The sequence below is a fragment of the Myxocyprinus asiaticus genome, chromosome 28 (genome assembly GCF_019703515.2).
Source record: "Myxocyprinus asiaticus isolate MX2 ecotype Aquarium Trade chromosome 28, UBuf_Myxa_2, whole genome shotgun sequence".
Classification (NCBI taxonomy): Eukaryota; Metazoa; Chordata; class Actinopteri; order Cypriniformes; family Catostomidae; genus Myxocyprinus; species Myxocyprinus asiaticus.
The window spans coordinates 22,151,402-22,175,071 of NC_059371.1; the positions used below are offsets into that span (position 1 = coordinate 22,151,402).

Consider the following 23,670-nt stretch of genomic DNA (forward strand, 5'->3'; position numbering starts at 1 on the left):
ACCACCTTTACTGCTGTGACATCATCTTAAACGCGACACAAACACACAAAAAAGGAGCAATGGAGAATATCGAAGGAATGGTGTTCTTGATTCTCGGCATGTGGCTGTTTTTCACAGCAAGACGACAAACTTTGTTTCAAAAGAGGCTGACGGCAGCAAGGCAAAAAAAACAAAAAAAACAGGAGAGTTTGGGAAATCATACACCAAAGCGCAGATGAGGACATCACTGTGTTAGCTCGAAGACAATGCACGAGGGTAAGCTAACCTGCCATCTGGCTTATAACAATGCTGGTAGTGACGATTTTCTCTGACCAATCAGTGATCTGCAGGTTTTTGACATCACATTTAGTATCAGCTCGGCTTGCTTGGAAACTCGACCAAGGTGGTACTAGGTGGTGGGCCCCTGCCCCGTGTAGAATAAAACCGCTTTTATAAGGTTACTGATATGACTGAACTCTTCAACTCACATGAGTAGTCATGATTTTATACATGTTTCAAAGTTACTATTCATTTCTTTAGTAGTAATACTGTTTAAATGAAGGAAAAATTACTGAGTGAACCTTTTATGTTTAAAGTTAACATGAAATAGCATTTGCAAACCATTTTACTGCTCCAACAGACTTATTTCAGAGAGAAACGGATATTTAAAGAGAATAAACGTTGGGCAGGACTTGACTTTATCCATCGGAAACTGATTGGATCATGAAAATTATTCAGCATGCAAGGAATTTAGTTTCGGAGGAGTGATTTTCTTAAAAAAACAATTAATTATTCCAATGATTTTTTATTTTCTTTGGAAAACATACACTGATGGGTCATTCACAATATGTCAAAGATATGTCATCATTTACACATGTTGTTCCAAACCCATATGACTTTCTTTCCTCCGTGGATCACAGACTGAGATGTTAGGCAGAATATTAGCCTCAGTCACCATTTCCTTTCATTGTATGGAAAGAAAGATGCAGTTAAGTGAATGGTGCCTGAGGCTAACATTCTGCTTTTGACTTGTTGGTTTTCTTGTGATTTCTGTAGGTGCTGGATCTGATCTCCAGTGATAACCTGAACGTCCCATCTGAGGAGGAGGTGTACAGGGCCGTGCTGAGCTGGGTCAAGCATGACATGGATGGGCGGAGGCAACATGTGCCCAGGGTGAGTGTGATTCTACCTGTCCTACTCCACTTTTAACATCAGCAGAGTGAATCATGTTTAATGCTTATAAAGGATAATGCAACGCTTCTATCCCCTCCCTTTGTATTGTCTGATCCTCTCAGCCTTCTTAAAGTGCACACACACATCTTGCCTCTCACTCTTTCCATCCATCTCTCTTCAGCTGATGAAGTGTGTGCGGCTGCCCTTGCTGACGCGAGACTTTCTCATGAGTAATGTGGATACAGAGCTGCTGGTGCGTCACCACTCTGAGTGCAAAGACCTGCTGATCGAGGCTCTGAAGTATCACCTGATGCCCGAGCAGAGAGGTGTGCTCAGCAACAGCCGTACCCGTCCACGGCGCTGCGAGGGTGCATGTCCAGTTCTCTTTGCCGTAGGTCTGTAAATCAGGGCCATTCACTTTACGATTCATTTCTGTACTCTGGGGTAGTGAACATAAGCAATCTTCCATGCAAGATGCACGCATAGGTGGCCAGGCAGTTATGGTGTTGGAAAACAAATTCTGTGCAGAAGACAGACTTAAATATATGTGGGAGAAAAATCTAGAGATATATAAAATCGGACCTAAATAAATGGATAGTGTTTAATTTGGAGTCCACTGAAGCTGAACCATATGCGGCGCTTGGGGTGGGCTACCAGGCTTAAGCCCCGTATTTTTTCAGTAAAGCCCCTCAAATTGTCAAACTTTGATCTTTGAGAATATCTGAGGTTAAAACAAAAGGACCTTTTTGCTTTGGTCTCAGTAATATTTAAAGATTTATTATATAAATGCCACCTAATAGATTTAACATTTAAACTTTTATCATTGTGTATTATATTCTAATATTTCATAAGTTAAATGAATAGTTCACCCAAAAATGAAAATTCTCTCATTTACTCACCCTCATGCCATCCAAGATATTTATGACTTTCTTTCTTCTGCTGAACACAAAGATTTTTAGAAGAATATCTCAGCTCTGTAGGTCCATAAAATTCAAGTGAATGGTGACTAAATGTTTGAAGCTCCAAAAGCACATAAAGGCAGCATAAAAGTAATCCATAAGACTCCAGTGGTTAAATCCATGCCTTCAGAAGTGATATGATAGGTGTGGGTGAGAAACAGATCAATATTTAAGTCCTATTTTACTACCAATCTTCACTTTCACTTATAAATTCTTTTTCATTAGTTTATGGCGAGTCATATTCTTTATGCACATTGCAACCTACTGGGCAGGGAGGATAATTTGTAGTAGAAAAGATCTATTTCTCACCCACAGCTATCACATTGCTTTTAAAGACATGGATTAAACCACTGGAGTCTAGATTGTATGGATTATTTTATTCTGCATTTATGTGCTTTTTGGAGCTTCAAAGTTTTGTTCACCATTCAGTTGCATTGTCTGGACCTTCAGAGATGAAATATTCTTTAAAAAATCTTTGTTTGTGTTCCGCAGAATAAAGAATGTCAAACACATCTGGGATGGCATGAGGGTGAGTAAATGATGAGAGAATTTAAATTTTTGGGAGAACTTTACAAAAACAGTCTACAAAAAAGAACATCTAAAAACAGTAGATTTCAAATTCATAGTGACACATATGGAAGCTCACAGAGGTCATGATTCATGCATTTGTTTTTCACGATCATAATAAAACAGTTTCTCTTCTCTTTTTTTTTTTTTTTTTTTTTGGTTTTGTTGAGAAAACAAGACCAACAATTAATGTTGTATAATGCAATTTAATGTAATTTAAATGTACACTGGGGGCCAAAAGTTTGGAATAATGTAAAGATTTTGCTCTTATGGAAAGAAATTTGTACTTTTATTCACCAAAGTGGCATTCAACTGATCACAATGTATAGTCAGGACATTAATAACATGAAAAATTACTATTATAATTAAAAAAAAAAAAATATGTTCAGAACTTCTTAAACTACTTCAAAGAGTTCTCATCAAAAAATCCTCCACGTGCAGCAATGACAGCTTTGCAGATCCTTGGCATTCTAGCTGTCAGTTTGTCCAGATACTCAGGTGACATTTCACCCCACGCTTCCTGTAGCACTTGCCATAGATGTGGCAGACATTTCTCACGCACCTTACAGTCTAGCTGATCCCACAAAAGCTCAATGGGGTTAAGATCCATAACACTCTTTTCCAATTATCTGTTGTCCAATGTCTGTTTCTTTGCTCATTCTAACCTTTTCTTTTTGTTTTTCTGTTTCAAAAGTGGCTTTTTCTTTGCAATTCTTCCCATAAGACCTGCACCCCTGAGTCTTCTCTTTACTGTTGTACATGAAACTGGTGTTGAGCGGGTAGAATTCAATGAAGCTGTCAGATGAGGACATGTGAGGTGTCTATTTTTCAAACTAGAGACTCTGATGTACTTATCCTCTTGTTTAGTTGTACATCTGGCCTTCCACATCTTTCTGTCCTTGTTAGAGCCAATTGTCCTTTGTCTTTAAAGACTGTAGTGTACACCTTTGTATGAAATCTTTCATTCCTCAAAACAATGATTGACTGATGAGTTTCTAGAGAAAGCCGTTTCTTTTTTGCCATTTTTGACCTAATATTGACCTTAAGACATGCCAGTCTATTGCATACTGTGGCAACCCAAAAACAAACACAAAGACAATGTTAAGCTTCATTTAACAAACCAAACAGCTTTCAACTGTGTTTGATATAATGGCAAGTGATTTTTTAGTACCAAATTGGCAATTTAGCATGATTCCTCAAGGATAAGGTGTTGGAGTGATGGCTGCTGGAAATGGGGCCTGTCTAAATTTGATCAAAAATGACTTTTTTCAAATAGTGATGGTGCTGTTTTTTACATCAGTAATGTCCTGCTATATTTTGTGATCAGCTGAATGCCACTTTGGTGAATTAAAGTACCAATTTCCTTCCAAAACAGCAAAATCTGTACATTATTCCAAACTTTTGGCCGCCAGTGTATATATTTTATTATAAATAAATTATAAAAATAATGTTTTTATATTCATTTATTAATGTATATTTCATTAATATAATTTTGATTTATAATCAGTGTGACGAGGAGGAGGGCGGGGCCGGGCCATGAGTCCGCACGGCCAGCCCCCAATCAGGCTAATCAGCCAAGGAGAGGGATAAGGCCAAGCCGGATGCGGCAGTTCGAGAGAGAGAGAGAGACACATGCAGCTGTCGTGTGTGTATTTGTGTTTGTGCCTTTTTGTTTGTTTTCATTCAAATATTACTTTGACTGTTCAGCCGGTTCCCACCTCCTCCTTGCCCATTTTAACACTGGTACAATCAGTATATATCAGGTTTATATAATCTGGTTTAGCTCAGCAAGAACAAATATAAGAGCAAACTTTGGTCTTGAGAATAGTTTGTTCATGCCAGTTGCTTTACACTGTGTTTCTATGCATTTCTCAGGTGGAGGCAGTCTTTTTGCTATTCATGGAGACTGTGAGGCCTATGACACCAGGACAGACCGCTGGCACATGGTGGCATCCATGTCAACACGACGGGCACGAGTTGGTGTGGCTGCTATCGGAAACAAGCTCTATGCTGTGGGCGGGTACGCATACTCTAAAGTCCCATAGGTCGAAGATTTTAGAGCATCGGAAAATAAAATTCAGCCACTTTTTTTGTATTATAGTGCCAAATTAAGATGGAAGAGTGCCAAGTTTTGTGGAACGAGTCTTGGTTTCTCAGTTAGTTTAGCATAAAAATGTAAATTGATTCTCATTATGATGCCCTACTACGGAGAATGCCAAACTTATAAAAGCAGATTCCTCAGGCTTTTTCCTTTGTTGACTGCTGACCAAGAGTAACTGCAAACCCATTTTCCAACTAGCCAATACATTTGGCATTTTTTTGCATATCCTCTGCTGATTTTGGGGGAAGTTGATTTAAATCTGGGAATAGTACAATTGAGTTCTGAGTGCAAAAGTACATTTTTATTGGTAGTTAATTGTTAAACAAACATTGAAAGGGTGTGGAATGCGTAGACTCTCTGAATAACAGGCATTCAAATTCTGCTGAAATCTTTGGCACTTTCTGTGGAGTTCTGCAGGTGCCAATTCTATGTAGGCCTGATTATTAGTAAGTCATTGTCAGGCTTCTAAAAGCAGTCAGTGGGCATGGAATTATGAACGCCTCATCTATCACAAGCCTGTATCCCACAGGTACTCCACTGCTGAGGCAATTAAGTGTTACATAAGATTAATTAAGAAAGATGTCAGGTGTTGACAAATAATGTAATTTCTGTGAATGGTTACGGTTCAAACATGTCCTGTAATTACTTGTGCTGGAAGATCATTAGTTTCACCCTCTTTTTCCCATGCTTTTCCCAAATCAGGTATGATGGCACCTCTGATTTGGCCACTGTAGAGTCATATGATCCAGTAATCAATGCGTGGCAGCCTGAGGTTTCCATGGGAACGAGGAGGAGCTGTTTAGGTGTAGCCGTACTACACGGTCTGCTGTATGCCGCAGGAGGATATGATGGTGCTTCCTGTCTCAACAGGTATATGATTCTTAAAGGAATGTTCCGGGTTCAATACAAGTTAAGCTCAATTGACAGCATTTGTCGCATTATGTTGATTACCACAAAAATTTGGGTTACAGTGAGGCACTTATAATGGAAGTGAATGGGGGCCAATTTATGAACATTAAAATACTCAATTTTTTAAAAGGTATAGCCACAAGACATATACAATATGCATGTTAACATGATTTAAGTGTGATAAAATCACTTGTAAAAACACACTCTGTGTTGCAGTGACGATGTAATGTCAACAAACCCTAAAATGACTGTTAAAAATGACTATATAAACAACTTTACAGCTCAAATAATACACAAGTTTTAACAGAAGAATTAATGTAAGTGCTTTTATAAAATTATAATTTTCCCATTCTGCCTTTTAAACCCTCCAAAAATTGGCCCCATTCACTTCCATTGTAAGTGCTCTCTGTAACCTCGATTTTTGCTTTTTTTAAGGAAAAGCTGGGACGAGTCGAAATAATTTTTTGTGGTAATCAACATTGTTACATTTCAAACACTTATGACTATTCTTCTTAATGGAATGCAAAAAGAGATGTTACACAGTGACAGAATGCTGTAAATGATCATACAATGAAGTGATATAAAAAGTCTTCAGACAGCTCTTTTGATATAATTCTATCTTTTTAAAAAGACAGCAGTATATTGATATTTCTGTATTTCTTTTCTTTTTAATTGATGAATATGTCCTTAACCCCTTTAAATCACCTTAAAACAGGCCAGTGTACCAACAATGTGACATCATTAAGCAGAATTAACCATAATCCCACTGAAAGTCATTTTGCATACAAATAATAATAATACAGCATTAAATGTTTATCTAAAATCACTCAGAAAAAGGAAATCCATGGAAATGGATGTGAAATTAACCAGTGGAATAGATTTAATCCAGTTCAGTTATTTTATATAGCACTTTTCACAATACATATTGTTGCAAAGCAGCTTTACAAGGAATAGTGAATAGAGATCATTCTCTGGAACTATACAGAAAAATAAGTCCACATCATACTGTAAGTGACAGCTAGCAGAGTAATAATAAGCAGGTTTTTACACATGATTTGAAAGCAGGATTGTCTTAGTCTCCCAGCTGACAGAGATCCAGCACAGCTATAAACCAGCTTTTATAAGGACATTGTTTCTTGTTTGTAACTGTACATTAGTTAGTTGTCAAATAAGCTGATATCTCCCTTTCTATCTGTCTCTTTTCGATTTTAATCTCAAGTGCTGAGAGGTATGACCCTCTGACCAGTACTTGGACCTCCATCGCTGCTATGAGCACCAGGAGGAGATATGTCAGAGTGGCTACATTAGGTTAGTAATGCCTAAAAAATATACAGTATATTGTCTTTATTTAAAATAAAAGGCTAAAAACAAGCAACTAACTTCAAGCACTAGCGGGGCGAATCTCCTGAAAGCATCCCCAACATTTATAATTATTATTGTTGTTATTATTAATATTTATTCATTTAAAATATAAAGAAATTCTATTTTGCATAAGGACAAAAAAGCCTATTTTTCAGGACCATTCAGATGCATTTGCAAATTCTTATTACTGTAATGCGTCTAGACTGTACATTACAAATAATATCTATTAAAAATAGTATTTTTTTTAACTTAAAAAATGATAATGAGATGTCTTTGCATTATAGTAATGGGAATTTTGGGGGAAATGTGCTTAATTGTCAAGAAACTAATGTCACAATGCAAAAATCAAAACAATAGCCCTAAAACAGGCCTCATTTTCTTTAAGCAAATGTAATTTCCAGACACACTTTACATTAAGTGTCTTTAACTACTCTGTACTTTAGCATTTGATACAATGTTCTTATTCTTTACATATGAGTTGTTACATTGTACTTGCATTTTAAGTATCTGCATTTAATTACATCTGTAGTTACACTTTTAACCTTCCCCCTAACCCAATCCTTACCTTAACCCTTAACCCTAACCTCTACCCCTACTCCTAAACCTACCCGTACCTCAACCTCAAGAGCAGCAAATAGGAATCTTGTGAGAATTTTGCAGAATAACATATAGTTACACAATAAATACATTGTAATTTATGTATTTTGATGTTAGTACATAGTAGTTAAAGGCACCTAACATAAAGTGGGACATAATTTCTTTTGATTTTGGAGTGAAACATAACCCATGCATGTTCTTGACAGGTTTTGTGAGATTCACCCAGCTGTGTGACATAAAGCGTTTTCAGACCTGTAGCTTGTTTGATTTGTTTCGAAACCAGCTAAAATTACAATATTGCATTTTCTTCTTGGTTCTGTTTGCTTTCACAATGCAACATTTCAAAACTGACCATAACTATGTTAATAACAGTCACATGCGAGCAAACTTTCCTCTCATTTGTCAGAATGTTTGTGTGCTGTTCCAGGATTTGGCTGATACATCAATATACCTGTTAAAATTATATACCTGTAAAAATGTGTTAACCAGTACATGCAAAATGTTGCCGCATGGTACAGAATGGGCATTCCAGTCAGAGGTTGTGCTATAAATAAACATTATTCATCACTCGGATGAATAGGAGTTAGGGGTGTAACGGTTTATCGTGGCACGATACATCGCGGTTCAAAAATGTGAATACTGAATATTGTGAATAATGATGCTATGGGGAAGTTCTAATGCCAAATGTCATGACTGATTTGATTTCATCTGTAAATTACTATTATTTAACTAGATAAGCATGCACTTCCATTAAATATGTTTTTATTTTTATTTTTTTATTTTTTTCCAATATAATCAGAGACATTATTATTTTAGAAAAATGCTATTTTCATTTAAAATATTTTAAATGTATGTAATGTGACAGTGTGTAAGCAACATATGTAAGCAGAAATATTAGCTAATATTTCCATTTGGTGTCACCATTGCCCTGTTCTGGGCTGATTTTTAGTCCCGTACATCGCTGATGGATCATTTAGCACTTTTAAGAACAGTAATTTTAGCTTATTTTTAAAGGAAATTATCTGTTTTGCATATGTCTTTAAAGCAATAATAATAATAAAAAAAACTTGGGCTTAGTTTAAAGAATCGTGAACCGAATCAAAACATGAGTTTAATATCGTGACCTGAACCGAATCGTGAGATGAGTGAATCGTTACACCCCTAGTAGGAGTTGTAAAATTTACGCCATGGTTATTTTTATCCATCAGTTGGATTTGCATTATTTCTGCATTGAAAAGTCCCAGTTCACATGGTTACAGAGCACTCTCTCTCTCGCATGTATACACGCATACACACACACACACACACACACACACACACACACACATGTTGGTGCGGCTATCCTTATGTGGACTCTCCATAGACATAATGATTTCTATACTGTACTTTTATACTAAACTATAGATTCTATACCCCAACCCTAACCCTACCCCTAAACCTAACCCTCACAGAAAACTTTCTGCATTTTTACGTTTTCAAAAAAACATCGTTTAGTATGTTTTTTTAAGTGATTTGAATTATGGGGACACTAGAAATGTCCTCATAAACCACATTTATAGCATAATACCCTTGTAATTACCAGATTGTAACCTAAAAAAATTTCCTCTTAAACCACCCAAACCCACCCACACACACACACACACACACACACACACACACATACACACACACTTGCACAGATACATACTGTACAAACAGCAGTAAGAGTGAAGCCATGTAAAGATCTATACGAATAGAAACTATCTGTCAAAATGTTGCTAACGTCATCTTACCTGTGTCTGTTTTGCCGCTATCCAAAGGAGAGAAGCGATCATAGTAAAATTACCTCAGGATAGTGTTGGGTTCGAGTCCACCTTAGTCGAGTCCGAGTCAAGTCTGAGTCTTTAAACAATTGAGTCCAAGACCAAGTCCATAACAGGCCGAGTCGAGTCTGAATGAATCTGTTCATGAATCTGAATTAAAATTGTAACCGTAACCTCAACATCAATATTTTAAGCTAAGTTTAAACTTCACAAATAAGAAAAACAGTTTGTCAATATAAATGTAACAAAAACAATACGCATTTCATATATATATTTTATGATTAGTTTCCTGCTGAACCAACTTCAGAGTGGTTTCAGAATGAAAGCATATGCTTTAGGTGTATGAAGACAAAACTGTCCTTCAACACACTTCTTATTGTGTTCTGTTGACATTTCAGTTATTTGTTGCTTTTTCCCCTCCACTCAAACGTAGACTAAAGAAAGTGAAAGCTGAGTTAGTCATTACAACCAAGGTTATGTTTCGAATTTTTATTTAGTTTTCATTTCTACTTCATTTTCAATTTGTCAATTCAATTTAATTTAGTTTTATTTAAAATTATCCCTATCTAAAGAAATAATAGTCTATACTGAGATTTCTTTCTGAATCTTTTTTCTCTATCTGATGACTGATTTGGGAAAATACTAATGAGTCAACACAGTAGTAATTAGCACTCACTGAGAAGTTACGTCTTCCAATATGACTGCAAATGCTACATCCTAAAACACTGGAAAAGCCCACTGCTAATATTCGGGCCATGTCATCACGGACATGATTTTCTTGTTAATTTGCGGGAAACCACACAATGCAGGTCAGTTCTGCGCGCTGCTCGTGTATCTATTAGCAGCTGCCACAGAAGATAAAAAACATAATAATAATTTATATTTGCGGCAGCCATCTTTGTCTGTTATCAGTCTGAAATCCTTAAATATCAACCAAAAAAAATTTCATTGAGCTCTTTAACCGGAGAATAATAATTTTGAGTCATAAATTTAACAGACTTGTCCTTCAAAAGTGTCAGAGATATAGGCTAAAAAAAGACGTGCAGAAGTTACCTGGTGGTTTACAATAAAAATAAAATAAAATAAACATTTAAAATAAATGAATTAATGAACATTACATTTATATAGCACTTTTCTGACACTCCACTTTAAGCGCTTTACACAGTGAACAGGGGAATCTCCTCAACCACCACCAGTGTGCAGCATCCACCTGGATGATGCGACAGCAGCCACAGTGCACTAGCACGCTCACCACACACCAGCTATTGGTGGAGAGGAGAGAGTGGAGTGACAGAGCCAATTAATGGATGGGGATTATTAGGAGGCCATGATTGGTAAGGGCCAATGGGGGAATTTGGCCAGGACACCAGGATTACACCCCTACACTTTTCGAGATGTGTCCTGGGATTTTTAATGACCACAGAGAGTCAGGACCTCGGTTTAACGTCTCATCCGAAGGACGGTGCCTTTTTACAGTATAGTGTCCCCATCACTATACTGGGGCATTAGGGCCTACACAGTCCGCAGGGTGAGCACCCCCTGCTGGACTCCCTAATACCTCTTCCAGCAGCAACCTTAGTTTTCCCCAGGAGGTCTCCCATCCAGGTACTGACCAGGCTCAGCCCTGCTTAGCTTCAGTAGGCAACCAGTCTTGAGCTACAGGGTGATATGGCTACTATAAAAATGTCATAACCAACTAAATTCAACTCGTAACATGAAGTTTCACTTCATACACAAACTCTGTCATTGAATAATACATTTATTTTATAGTTTATAATTAAATTATAAACAAAACATTTCACTGCCCAAAATATCCTAATATTTTATGGTGCATGGTTGAATGTTGTGAATGGTGGACAAATACTGTAAAAGAATGTATTTTAAGCAGCTTATCAATAATAAATAGGTGCTGTTTTTCTGTTTAGAGTTGCTGTCTGCTTTAGCAATAACGACCACAAGAGACTACAGAATCCTACATGTGTAGATACATTACGCCTAAAGGCCAGTTCACACTGCACTGACAGACACCGACCAACGCTGACAGACACATCTGTCAGGTTTTGTCGGATCAGTGTGTTAACCCTGTCGGCGTCTGTCAGCGTTTGTTGCCATCTGATTTCGGTTGTCGGGTCGTGGAATGTCTGAGCAGTGTGGTATGATTTTCCAACGTGTGGATGCTTCCAAATTTCTCAGGAATTATTAAACAACTCCTATTTTAAACATGCAATTATATTTAATATTGTCACCAAAAGCTATATCCACGTTTTGATTATTAATTATATTAACGAGTTGACTTACAGGTTACAGGTTTTTATACATGGGATATTGTTCGGTTCATTGGTCTGTTGGGTCGGATTGTCAGAGATATAGGCTATCATTGTATCATTACAAGCGAACTATTCCAGAGTTCTTTTGCAGTTGAACCAATTGTTTTGTTGCGGATCCAAGTGCGATTGTCATGTTCATATATGCATAAACAAACAAAACCAAGGGAGAAAACGCACCAGGTTCCAAAACAAATGCTCCAAACGAGCCAGGTGTGAAAATGCCCCTAGCCAACTGAAATGATGAATGTCCTATGTGGTTGCATAACACAACAAAAAACAACAAACATGAACCTGTTTCACTCGTGAGTTTGTTCTATCAGATGGTAGTCTTTATGCGGTTGGTGGGTACGACAGCTCCTCGCACTTAGCCACAGTAGAAAAGTACGACCCACAGGTAGGTGACACATGTTGAATGCACCCCATGGCATGTTTGTGTTTTGTGTTTTCTCTCCAAGACTAGATAAATGACTAAAAACATTATTCCTTCATCTCCCTTGTTTTCAGAGTAATGCCTGGACTGCCATTGCCAACATGCTGAGCAGGAGAAGCAGTGCTGGGGTGGCAGTACTGGAGGGCATGCTTTATGTTGCTGGGGGCAATGATGGAACCAGCTGCCTTAATTCAGTGGAAAGATATAATCCAAAAACCAACACCTGGGAGGGAGTGGCCCCCATGAACATCCGCAGGTATGATAGTGGCCTTCAAAGATTGTTGATAAATTAATACATTTAGAATAAATGTATTAATGGTGGTCACATACAGGTGCATAGGACACCTTGACACAATACAATGAAAAAAAATGTTGTCCCGCAAACTGACCTATAGCTTGCAAATCATTATAAAATAACGGTCAAACATCAGGCATCACCTACCGAAATGTTGAGTCAATAAATTTTGCAGTGTCACAGGTGAAATGTGTAATATTTCCTCCACCATTGACAATGAAAGAGGTTTTCAAATCTTCCCTCATTCTCCACTGATTACACAAACAGAAAGTCCTGCCCCAAACTCATGCCATTGGTTGAGCCAGTGTTTTCTGGCCACTCAGGATGCTCAAACAAACAAAGCAATGTTTTGTTTTAGCTATAGAGCCACATTGTTTACTCTTTTTGCAGTACATGGCGATGAGTCTTGCCTAGGGTTTCCACTTTTCAAGTTTTAAAATAAGGGACACTTAAATTGGGGGGGGGGGAATCATGTTAATAAATGCGTTAAGAGTTAATATGAGTAAATAATAAAAATTGTATACCCTTTCTTATATGCTGGAATTAGAACTTTCCTGACCCCACATCTTTTATATGTTAAAAATATATTTATTTTTATCTTTTCGATTATTTGTCTCCATTATCTTATTTATGTATACATTTTGGTTGGTTTATATGTATTTATTTTCTTCCTTCACCTGTACTTGTCTTTATGACTCAGTGATTGTATTCATACATAGTTTGATCTTATTGAACATTTATATAGAAAAAAATCCACAGTTTTAGCACCATTTGTGGACATTTTGGATGGTCCTTTACCCACCATAGGCACATTTTCCAACTTATATCAATGTTAAATTAGCGATCTGGAATGATTTCACCGTGATGCCATCTGACCAGCTTAAATACGGGACAAATCACACAATTTTATCTTTAAATACGGGACTCGCCTGACCATGTGTGATCAGATAACCCACAATGGATCTAATTGGATACTAGGTGTAAACGGGCCTTTATTTTGTTGATCTTCAGGAGCACTCATGACCTGGTCGCCATGGACGGCTGGTTGTATGCAGTTGGAGGTAATGATGGCAGCTCTAGTCTCAACTCCATAGAAAAGTACAACCCCCGGAGCAACAAGTGGGTGGCGGCGTCATGCATGTTCACGCGCCGTAGCAGTGTAGGAGTCGCTGTTCTGGAGCTCCTCAACTTTCCTCCTCCGTCCTCCCCCACTCTTTCCGTCTCCTCCACCAGTCTTTGACAAAGAGTAAAGACACGCATTAGCTCCAGCAGCCTACCCTGTGTGGCCAAAAGGCGCAACTGCTCAGTGTGAGCGAGTGCTAAATGGGCCACAGCACCCTCCCTCTGCCTGGAAAAATACTACAGCCTTCCATAGATCATGAGGGTAAAAAAGGCTGAAAAGAAAACAAAACACACTCTCACACACTCCAAACCCATGTTGCTCTGCCATTTTGCAGGTTACTATGTGTATGATGTATATTTAAATGTATATGATTTATGATTCTTTTTTGAGATATTAAAATATGAAAATTATATATATATATATATATATATATATATATATATATATATATATATATATATATAAAAAAGAATGAACTCTGCCATGCATGTTTACAGAAATTTTGTCTTGGCAGAAAATAACATTGATGTGCTGCTGTGCCACACTAGGTGGCAGTAATGCGCAGTGCTGCCCTGTCCCAATGCAGACACACATGGATGTACAGAAGCAGAAAATCTCACAAAACTGTGACTGGACTCTACACTACGTCAAATCATAATATATGTTTTATGTATTTTCCTATTTATTTATTAAATGTAATATAAACATATGACACTATTTCAGAGATGTTTGAAGGACCATGGCTTTTTCAAGATGGGAGATACTATAGTTTTAACAGACATGATTATTACATATCAGAGAAGCACTGGTGTTATATTGGTATGAAATGTGATTTTAGGGAGTGGATCAGGTATTCACTGTTTTATCTGTTGTGTTCAGCTGTCGTTCTATAGTCCTGAATTAAAAGCCTTTGAGAGTTTGAGCTCTATATGAGTACAAGCGCTGTAATATGAGATATTACTTAACAGGAAAAATGTCTTTTTACTAAAGACAATAGCCATACCTAAAACTAGCTTGACATAAAAGCTGCACTTTGCTGTTTCTCATTGTTTTAAAAGGGTGATCGGTGCTTGGATCTAATTCTGATTAATGGGTGATAAATACTGAGACTTCAATATCAAGCCCTTGTACCAATGTGAGTAACTTAGCTCTTATAAGCTCTTTGTGTTTTCAGTCACATTTATTGGCATCACCTATTTTTTGGCCTAAGTCTTTAGTTTGTTTCTGAATTTTTAACCCATTCATTGCTCAAGCAGGTTGATCACATTAAAGTATGGGAGTATTTTTCCATAAACAATACCATATATATATATATATATATATATATTGCATTTCCCGAACTTTTCTTTCTTGCCACGGTTGTCGGTTTACAAAGTTTAATTGGATCTAGATAGTTTACTGTGTGTTGTCATGTCATTGGTAGCAGTAACTACCTCAGATGGGCAGATTACTGAACAATGGGTTTTGTGAACGGTTTGGAGTTTAGCTGTTGAGAGCACAGCTCATCCTGAAACAAGACGAGGCTCGTTAAGTCAGTCCTGCTCTCTGCCATTTCACTTAGATTTAGAAATGTAGCGTAGTATTACATGATTTCAAAACTTCTGAGAAGTTATGATTTATTTTCCTTTTTTTGAAGGACTTGATTTGAAATTGGTTTCAGGTGAGTGTAAAGTTGATGTCCAGGGAAATCAGAGAGTGTGTTTGTGTGTCTGAGTACTGCAGAACTTTTTCTGTAGTGGTGAAAAGTCATGCATTTTGATAGTAACTGAGTATGTACAGTACAGTTGAAGTCAGAAGTTTACATACACCTTAGCCAAATACATTTAAACTCTGTTTTTCACAATTCCTGACATTTAATCGTAGAAAACATTCCTCGTCTAAGGTCAGTTAGGATCACTACTTTATTTTAAGAATGTGAAATGTCAGAATAATAGAAGAGAGAATTATTTATTTCAGCTTTTATTTCTTTCATCACATTCCCAGTGGGTCAGATGTTTACATATACTTTGTTAGTATTTGGCAGCATTGCTTTAAATTGTTTAACTTGGGTCAAATGTTTTGGGTAGCCTTCCACAAGCTTCTCACAATAAGTTGTTGGAATTTTGACCCATTCCTCCAGACAGAACTGGTGTAACTGAGTCAGGTTTGTAGGCATCCTTGCTCGCACACTTTTTCAGTTCTGCCCACAAATTTTCGATCAGACTGAGGTAAGGGCATTGTGATGGCCACTCCAGTACCTTGACTCCGTTGTCCTTAACCCATTTTGCCACAGATTTGGAGGTATGCTTGGGGTCAGTGTCCATTTGGAAGACCCATTTGCGACCAAGCTTTAATTTCATGGCTGATGTCTTGAGATTTTGCTTCAATATATCCACATAATTTTCCTTCCTCATGATGCCATCTATTTTGTGAAGTGCACCTGTCCCTCCTGCAGCAAAGCACCCCCACAACATGATGCTTCCACCCCCATGCTTCACAGTTGGGATGGAGATCTTCGGCTTGCAAGCCTCACCCTTTTTCCTCCAAACATAACGATGGGCATTATGGCCAAAAAGTTAAATTTTTGTTTCATCAGACCAGAGCAAATTTCTCCAAAAAGTATGATCTTTGTCCCCATGTGCACTTGCAAACTGTAGTCTTGGTTTTTTATGGCAGTTTTGGAGCATTGGCTTATTCCTTGCTGAGCAGCCTTTCAGGTTATGTCGATACAGGACTCGTTTTACTGTGGATATAGATACTTGTCTACCTGTTTCCTCCAGCATCTTCACAAGGTCCATTGCTGTTGTTCTGGAATTGATTTGCACTTTTCGCACCAAACTTTGTTCATCTCTTGGAGACAGAATGTGTCTCCTTCCTGAGCGGTATGATGGCTGTGTGGTCCTATGTTGTTTATACTTGCGTACTATTGTTTGTACAGATGAACGTGGTACCTTCAAGCATTTAGAAATTGCTCCCTAGGGTGAACCAGACTTGTGGAGGTCCAAAATTTTTTTTTTCTGTGGTCTTGGCTGATTTCTTTTGATTTTCCCATGATGCCAAGCAAAGAGGCACTGAGTTTGAAGGTAGGCCTTAAAATACATCCACAGGTACACCTCCAATTAGCCAATTAGCCTATCAGAAGCTAATTGGCTAATTGCCTAAAGGTTTGACATCATTTTCTGGAATTTTCAAAGCTGCTTAAAGGCACAATTAACTTGGTGTATGTAAACTTCTGACCCACTGGAATTATGATATAGTCAATTAAAAGTGAAACAATCTGTCTGTAAACAATTGTTGGACAAATGACTCGTGTCATGCACAAAGCAGATGTCGTAAACTACTTGCCAAAACTATAGTTTGCTAATATGAAATCTGTGGAGTGGTTAAAAAAAATGAGTTTTAGTTACTTCAACCTAAGTGTATATAAACTTCTGACTTCAACTGTAAATAACAACACATGACCACAATCTACCCAACAGAATGGAACCATAACCAAATATACTAAAACTTTGTGCAATTGTCTTTGTAACTTGTATTGTAACTGTGGCTGTCTTTCCTTTCTTTCCTTTTTAATTTGGATTTTATTGTTGATATATGTGTCATTTATTTATATTGTGTTGGTTATGTTTCGCTATATTTAAGAACAAATGTCAAAATGATTTTTTGCACTAATGTAAAATGGAGCAATACACTGCTGTATAAAAACACAACACATTACTGTAAAAGGAATAAAAATGTTTTCAGGTGAAATTTGAGTTCATTTTATCTGCTCCAGTGCCAATCTATATACACATTATAGTAACACTTTGTTAACCTCATATGTTAATAGGAACTAACATTAAACAATCCTTTTTCAGAACTTATTAATCTAGGTTAATGTTCATTTCAACATATACTGTAGGGCTGCACAATTAATCGAAAAACTAATCGTGATTACGATTATGGCTGAAAACTGACGATTACAGCGTTCAATTGAAGTCTGCTCCTGTTGCATCAATGGTTTCTATTTACAACGTGTTTTTGCAGCGGTTGAGTACTCTAACCAATAACTAACATGTTTGTTGAGTAATGGAATGGCAATGGCCAATCAGAGCTGCTTAAATTAGTCATCTGTCCTATCAGTAATGACAACTGATCCTAATGCGCAAGTTTTAAACCGTTTGAATGCCCAGATGCTTGCTGTATGTTCCACCTCTGTTCGCGTGGCACACAAAAATTAATACTGAAGAAACATCACCTGACACTTGAAAAGAAGCTGTAGAACAAGAGCAAAAAGCACTTTGGAATTATTTTGGATTCATTGCATATTGCACCGCTCGCTTTGAACATACTGTTAAATACACTTCAAATGAGCAACATGACAAAACTAAAACACTCCCGTTCTAATCAAGGCATAGACACGGTGGAAATAATTGATTTATTATGCTGATTAGACAGCTTTGTTTTTAATGAGAGCATTCGCGAGAGTGCAGAACTTTGTGCGGAGCATCACTGAGCTCGCGTAGAAATGCAGGTCTCAAACAGTGTAAACCTGCAGTGAATGACAGCAGTCAATGTAATGGGAGAGTTTGTCGCGTTGCTCGATTTCTGTACAAATTATTAATGTAATAACAGTTTTGTTTTGTCATGTTAGTAAGTAGGCCAATGTGAATCTGATTAGTACAAAATAGCAATGAAGTAATTGAGCTTAACTGTTCTAAGTTTGTTTTGGAGGTGTAGCCAACATAGAGAATATGGCGTGAATAGCATATTTCAGGAATCACGTCTGCTGTATTGAGACCCATTTGCCACGCAGCTGGTATTAGTAGATTTAACATTTTCATGAATCGCACAAACTCTAATCGCAAATGACTGATTTTAAATTCCAAAGTGCACCACTGAGGCCAAAATGATCTAACGATGATCTTACATGAACAAGATCACCACTGAAGATCTAATGGGATGAATGGTCCCCTGTCTCGCCACCAAAGGGCTTACTGAACGCAGTAACTTGGCCAATGTAAATCGGCTCTTAATATGTTTGAATATTGAAAATGTCATATTATTTACTGTACGTGGACTGATAATTTAAGCAGTAATTTAGCAATAATTTAATTTATTCTATACCATAGATATCAATTTAAAATAATTTTTATTTGGCCTAACATTAACAAACATTATTACAATATGCTTAAAAGAAACTGGAACACAGCTCATATCTACCACTGAAATCTGCTACTCTGAAGAACCGCATGGTTGCTTACTTTGTGACGTCATGGTAATTTAATATTTTAATCGACATTAATAATCGCGATTACAATATCAAGGGCATAATCGACAATAATGATTTTTGCTATAGTCGTGCAGCCCTAATATACTGTATTAATACATTTCTCAAATTAAAAGTTGTATATGTTAACATTAGTTAATGCAATATGAACATGAACAATGAACATTAATCAAGTTTAATGCTGTAAAATATATATTGTTCATTTACTAATGCTAACAAATAAAACTTCTTTGTAAAAAGTGTTACCCACATTATTAATAAGGAAGGGTTTTGAATGGCTATTCACCCAAAAATGAAAATTCTGCCATCATTTACTAGCCCTTATCACTAGCCTCCAAATCTTGTGGAACTCAAAAGGAGAAGAATGTTGCTCTCTGCTGCAGATGAAAGTAGATGGGGACCAGGGGCTGTCAAACTTCAAAAAGGACAAAAAGCACCGTAAAAACGTAATGAAAGTAGTTAATAGGACTCATGTACTATATTAAAAGTCATCTGAAGCCATATGATAGCTTTGTATGAGGAAAAGACTGAAATTTAAGTCATTATTTACTGAATATCTTGCTTGATAGCCTTGGTCACCCTTCACTATCAGCAGCTTGGGCATTTAGCTATATAACTTCCTTTGTATACTACAGAAGAAAGGATTGAGAGAATGAGAGGATTTTCATTTTCACTAAGACTATGTTACAGTGTTTATGTTTTCTAATTTGTGCATGTTAAAAATACTTCACCTAATGGGCAAATAAGAGAAAGGGATATTTCACCCAAAAACAAAAAATCATTTACTCACACTCATGCCATCCCAGATGTGTATGACTTTCTTTCTTCCTCTGAACACAAATAAAGATTTTTAGAAGAATAGCTCTGTAGGTCCAATCAGTGCAAGTGAATGGTGACCAGAACTCTGAAGCTCCAAAATGCACATGAAAGCATATAAAAGTAAATAAAATGACTCCAGTGGTTTAATCCATGTCTTCTGAAGTGATATGATAGTTGTGAGTAAGAAACAGATCAATATTTAAGTAGAATTCGAATTGCCAAAAACAAAAGAAGAAGAATGTGAAAGAAAGAGTAAAAAAAAATGACTTCAATATTGATGTTTCTTACCCACACCTATCATCAGAGCCGCATTAACGCACGGGCTTACCTGGGCTGTAGGAGGGCCCCCAACTCCTAGGGCGGTGGCCCAGTCGCGGCATCCATCACACTATTCTCCCCCGCCAACTTTTGCGGAAGCAAGCACGTGTAAACGCGTGCAGTGGGAGTCGCAAATGTAAACACAGAGGTGGTACGCAACAGAGATAGTGGTCCATGTAGCGCATGGTCACAGAGTAAAAATGTTCCGCTTCCCCCCCATCCTCCACCCGCCGCCCAGATGACAGGGCCCTGTGGGGAGTAAGTCCCTGGGCCCCACAGTACCTTAATGCGGCCCTGCCTATCATATCGGTTCTGAAGACATGGAGTTAACCACTGGAGACTTATGTAGTACTTTGTAACAGTATAAGGATGGGCAAGGCGGAGGCGGGAACCGGCTGAACAGTAAACGTAAGTTTAATGTCAAAACTCAAACTTAAAATAACAAAACAAACACAGACACACATGCAACGTAGCCGCGTGCATCTCTTTCTCTCTAACTGGTGTCTCTGGCTCCCCTATATCTCGCTCTCCTGCTGATCAGCTGATTCAGTGCCGGCCGTGCACCATCACAGCCCGGCCACGCCCTCATCGTCAAATACTTTTATGCTGCCTTTATTTGCTATTTTGTGCTTCAAAGTTTTGATCACCATTTACGTGCATTGTGAGGACCTACAGAGCTCAAATATTCTTCTAAAAATCTTTGTTTGTGTTCTGCAGAAGAAAGAGAGTCATACACATCTGGGATGGCATGAGAGTGAGTAATTGTTTGTGTGTGTGTGTGTGTGTGTGTGTATGCATGTGTGTGTGAACTATCCCTTTAATGAGCTACCAAAAACTAACAAGAGGATTTTGGGACTAAGAGAGGTACAGCTCCCAAGCTCAACCCATTAGAGTATCATTTGATTTTGTCCCAGCAGGTTCTGCTGAGACTGATCTGCGTGGACAGCTGAGCGCTCTCGCGTTACCCTCCGTGACCTCAGCCACACGGCACGAACACCTGTGCTGTGCATTTAGGCACACATGCAGACGCACTTGAGTAGTACATCTGATAGGAGCTGGACATACATTAGCATTGGCTTAGAGGAGAAGATACTTTTCATGAGTGTAGAATTGTCCTCTGTTATTTTAGCATCTGTGTTTGTGTATTACCCCGCATAGCCATCTGTTGTTAGGCAAGGCTGCTGGGGGAGGGGGGGTTGTCTGTGGCATGGCACTGCGCATGCTTGCAGAATGCTGGTCTGCACTGATGTGAGGGCCTATAATGAGTTTACTGCCTGGAAAGACAGCTCCAGGCACAGATACACAGCAGAGAGGAGACACAAACATCAGAGCTCACTTTATTCACCTGGGCTCTGTCTACATCCAGAGTTCTGTGACTTTGTACAGCAACACACTGAAACCCAGTTTATATATATATATATATATATATATATATATATATATATATATATATATATATATATATATATATATATATACACACACACACACACACACACACACACACACACACACACACACACACACTGGCAGCCAAAAGTTTGGAATAATGTACAGATTTTGCTCTTATGGAAAGAAATTGGTACTTTTATTCACCAAAGTGGCATTCAACTGATCACAATGTATAGTCAGGACATTAATAACATGAAAAATTACAATTACAATTTGAAAAAAATGTTCAGAACTTCTTAAACTACTTCAAAGATTTCTCATAAAAAAATCCTTGCTTTGCAGGAGCTTTGCAGATCCTTGGCATTCTAGCTGTCAGTTTGTCCAGATACTCAGGTGACATTTCACCCCACGCTTCCTGTAGCACTTGCCATAGATGTGGCTGTCTTGTCAGGCACTTCTCACACACCTTACAGTCTAGCTGATCCCACAACAGCTCAATGTGGTTAAGATCCATAACACACTTTTCCAGTGGCGGGCCGTGTATTAAAAGTCTAGGCCTTTAGTGTGATTCATACCTTTAAGAAAACACAATTTCACAATGAATAAGACACCCTGTGCCTTTGGGCATCATACATTATGTCACAGCTAACTAATAATACCAACTGACATTTTAAAAACACATCCAAGCACGAAAGCCAAAACTTCGGAACTGCAACACTCCCGTTAGCTTAGCAGGGGTTTGACTCTAATTAGAGATGTCTCCTAGCAACCCAACTGATAAACAATGCTGCATCACTAGCATTTGTGCTACAGGTGTACGATTATCAAAAGAGATTTTAATGTTTTATACACCTGTTTCTGCAGGCGTTTATTAAACAAGCTTTAATATTATGTAATGTGGAAACTAACTCATTTATTGATATTACTTAATAAAGTGAATGTTTATCACTTACTTTCTATATCTCCTTGAGTGTCGACATGTTTGTGTGACATCATGCCCCTGCATCTCAGCGAAATCAGAGTTGAGAATTTCTGCACGAGCCAACAAGTTGTAATTCTGACTTCAAGATGCATTCCATTGCACTTTTCCTAGTAGGAAGTTGTAAAATCCGACTTTCCGAGTTGAATGTAATGCAGCGCTACTTTTCATAACTTGATCCGACACTGAATTCTCAAGCAGCCTAATTAACACTAGAAAACTCCTGATGTTGCTATAACAATGCAAAAAGCACTTACCAATTTGCTTGAAGTGAAAATCAGTCCTCCTTTCCTGTTTAATAAATTAAGCAATCACACGGTCATGCAGAACATCTCGTGTTTTTAAATCCATAAGGATCTCTTTCTCAATGGTGATAGTGGCAGTAATGACAGTCGACTCGTCAGCAAGATCTCGTTCTCTTCACTTTCAAATTACGTCACTTAAAGCGTGATTGCGTCACTCAAGGCCAGCTAGAAGGTCTCGACCGACACATATCCTAAAGATCACACCCACCAAGAACAAATAAATCAATCTGATTGGCTGATGAGTCTGACAATCTGACTTTAGATGCTCATTCATGTGCACTGTTGAGGGATTCTGTGGACATTCTGAAGGCCTGATGGGGTGGAGCTCAGACTCATGTGCTGCTTCAGGCATGCGATTTGTGAAACAGTTGTCACACTTCGCTTGTAAGCATCAAAGAATAAATTCTGACTGGATAAACTTTTAGTTTTTCTCTATTTGTTTGTAGATTAATAAGAGTGGAAAGCGATTAGAAGTACATAGGCAAAAAGGTGATTGAGAATGAAAGGATAAAATATTAATTTATTTGGCATGTTAGATAGAAGATAGAAGGCTTTGCTGGCCCTGAGAATTCACCACTGCTCTTTTCCAATTATCTGTTGTCCAATGTCTGTTTCTTTACCCACTCTAACCATTTCTTTTTGTATTTCTGTTTCAAAAGTGGCTTTTTCTTTGCGATTCTTCCCATAAGGCCTGCACCCCTGAGTCTTCTCTTTACTCTTGTACATGAAACTGGTGTTGAGCGGGTAGAATTCAATGAAGCTGTCAGATGAGGACATGTGAGGTGTCTATTTCTCAAACTGGACACTCTGATGTATTTATCCTCTTGCTTAGTTGTACATCTGGGCCTTCCACATCTCTTTCTGTCCTTGTTAGAGCCAGTTGTCCTTTGTCTTTGAAGACTGTAGTGTACACCTTTGTCTGAAATCTTACATTTTTGGCAATTTCAAGCATTGTATAGCCTTCATTCCTCAAAACAATGATTGA

At 37.8% G+C, this 23,670-nt stretch overlaps 1 protein-coding gene across 2 annotated transcripts in view; it reads left to right on the forward strand.

Moving 5' to 3' along the window:
• Positions 1-14,007, forward strand: part of LOC127418999 (kelch-like protein 17) — a 35,882-nt gene extending 21,875 nt beyond the window's left edge. For both annotated transcript variants that reach the window (XM_051660012.1, XM_051660013.1), the window contains 8 exons: positions 1,036-1,152; positions 1,334-1,547; positions 4,554-4,698; positions 5,482-5,649; positions 6,908-6,996; positions 12,097-12,170; positions 12,281-12,462; positions 13,513-14,007. In XM_051660012.1, coding sequence (XP_051515972.1) covers positions 1,036-1,152; positions 1,334-1,547; positions 4,554-4,698; positions 5,482-5,649; positions 6,908-6,996; positions 12,097-12,170; positions 12,281-12,462; positions 13,513-13,741 — 1,218 coding nt within the window. In that variant the 3' untranslated portion in view covers positions 13,742-14,007. The remainder of the gene's footprint in view (positions 1-1,035; positions 1,153-1,333; positions 1,548-4,553; positions 4,699-5,481; positions 5,650-6,907; positions 6,997-12,096; positions 12,171-12,280; positions 12,463-13,512) is intronic.
• The last annotated feature ends 9,663 nt before the right edge of the window (positions 14,008-23,670 follow it).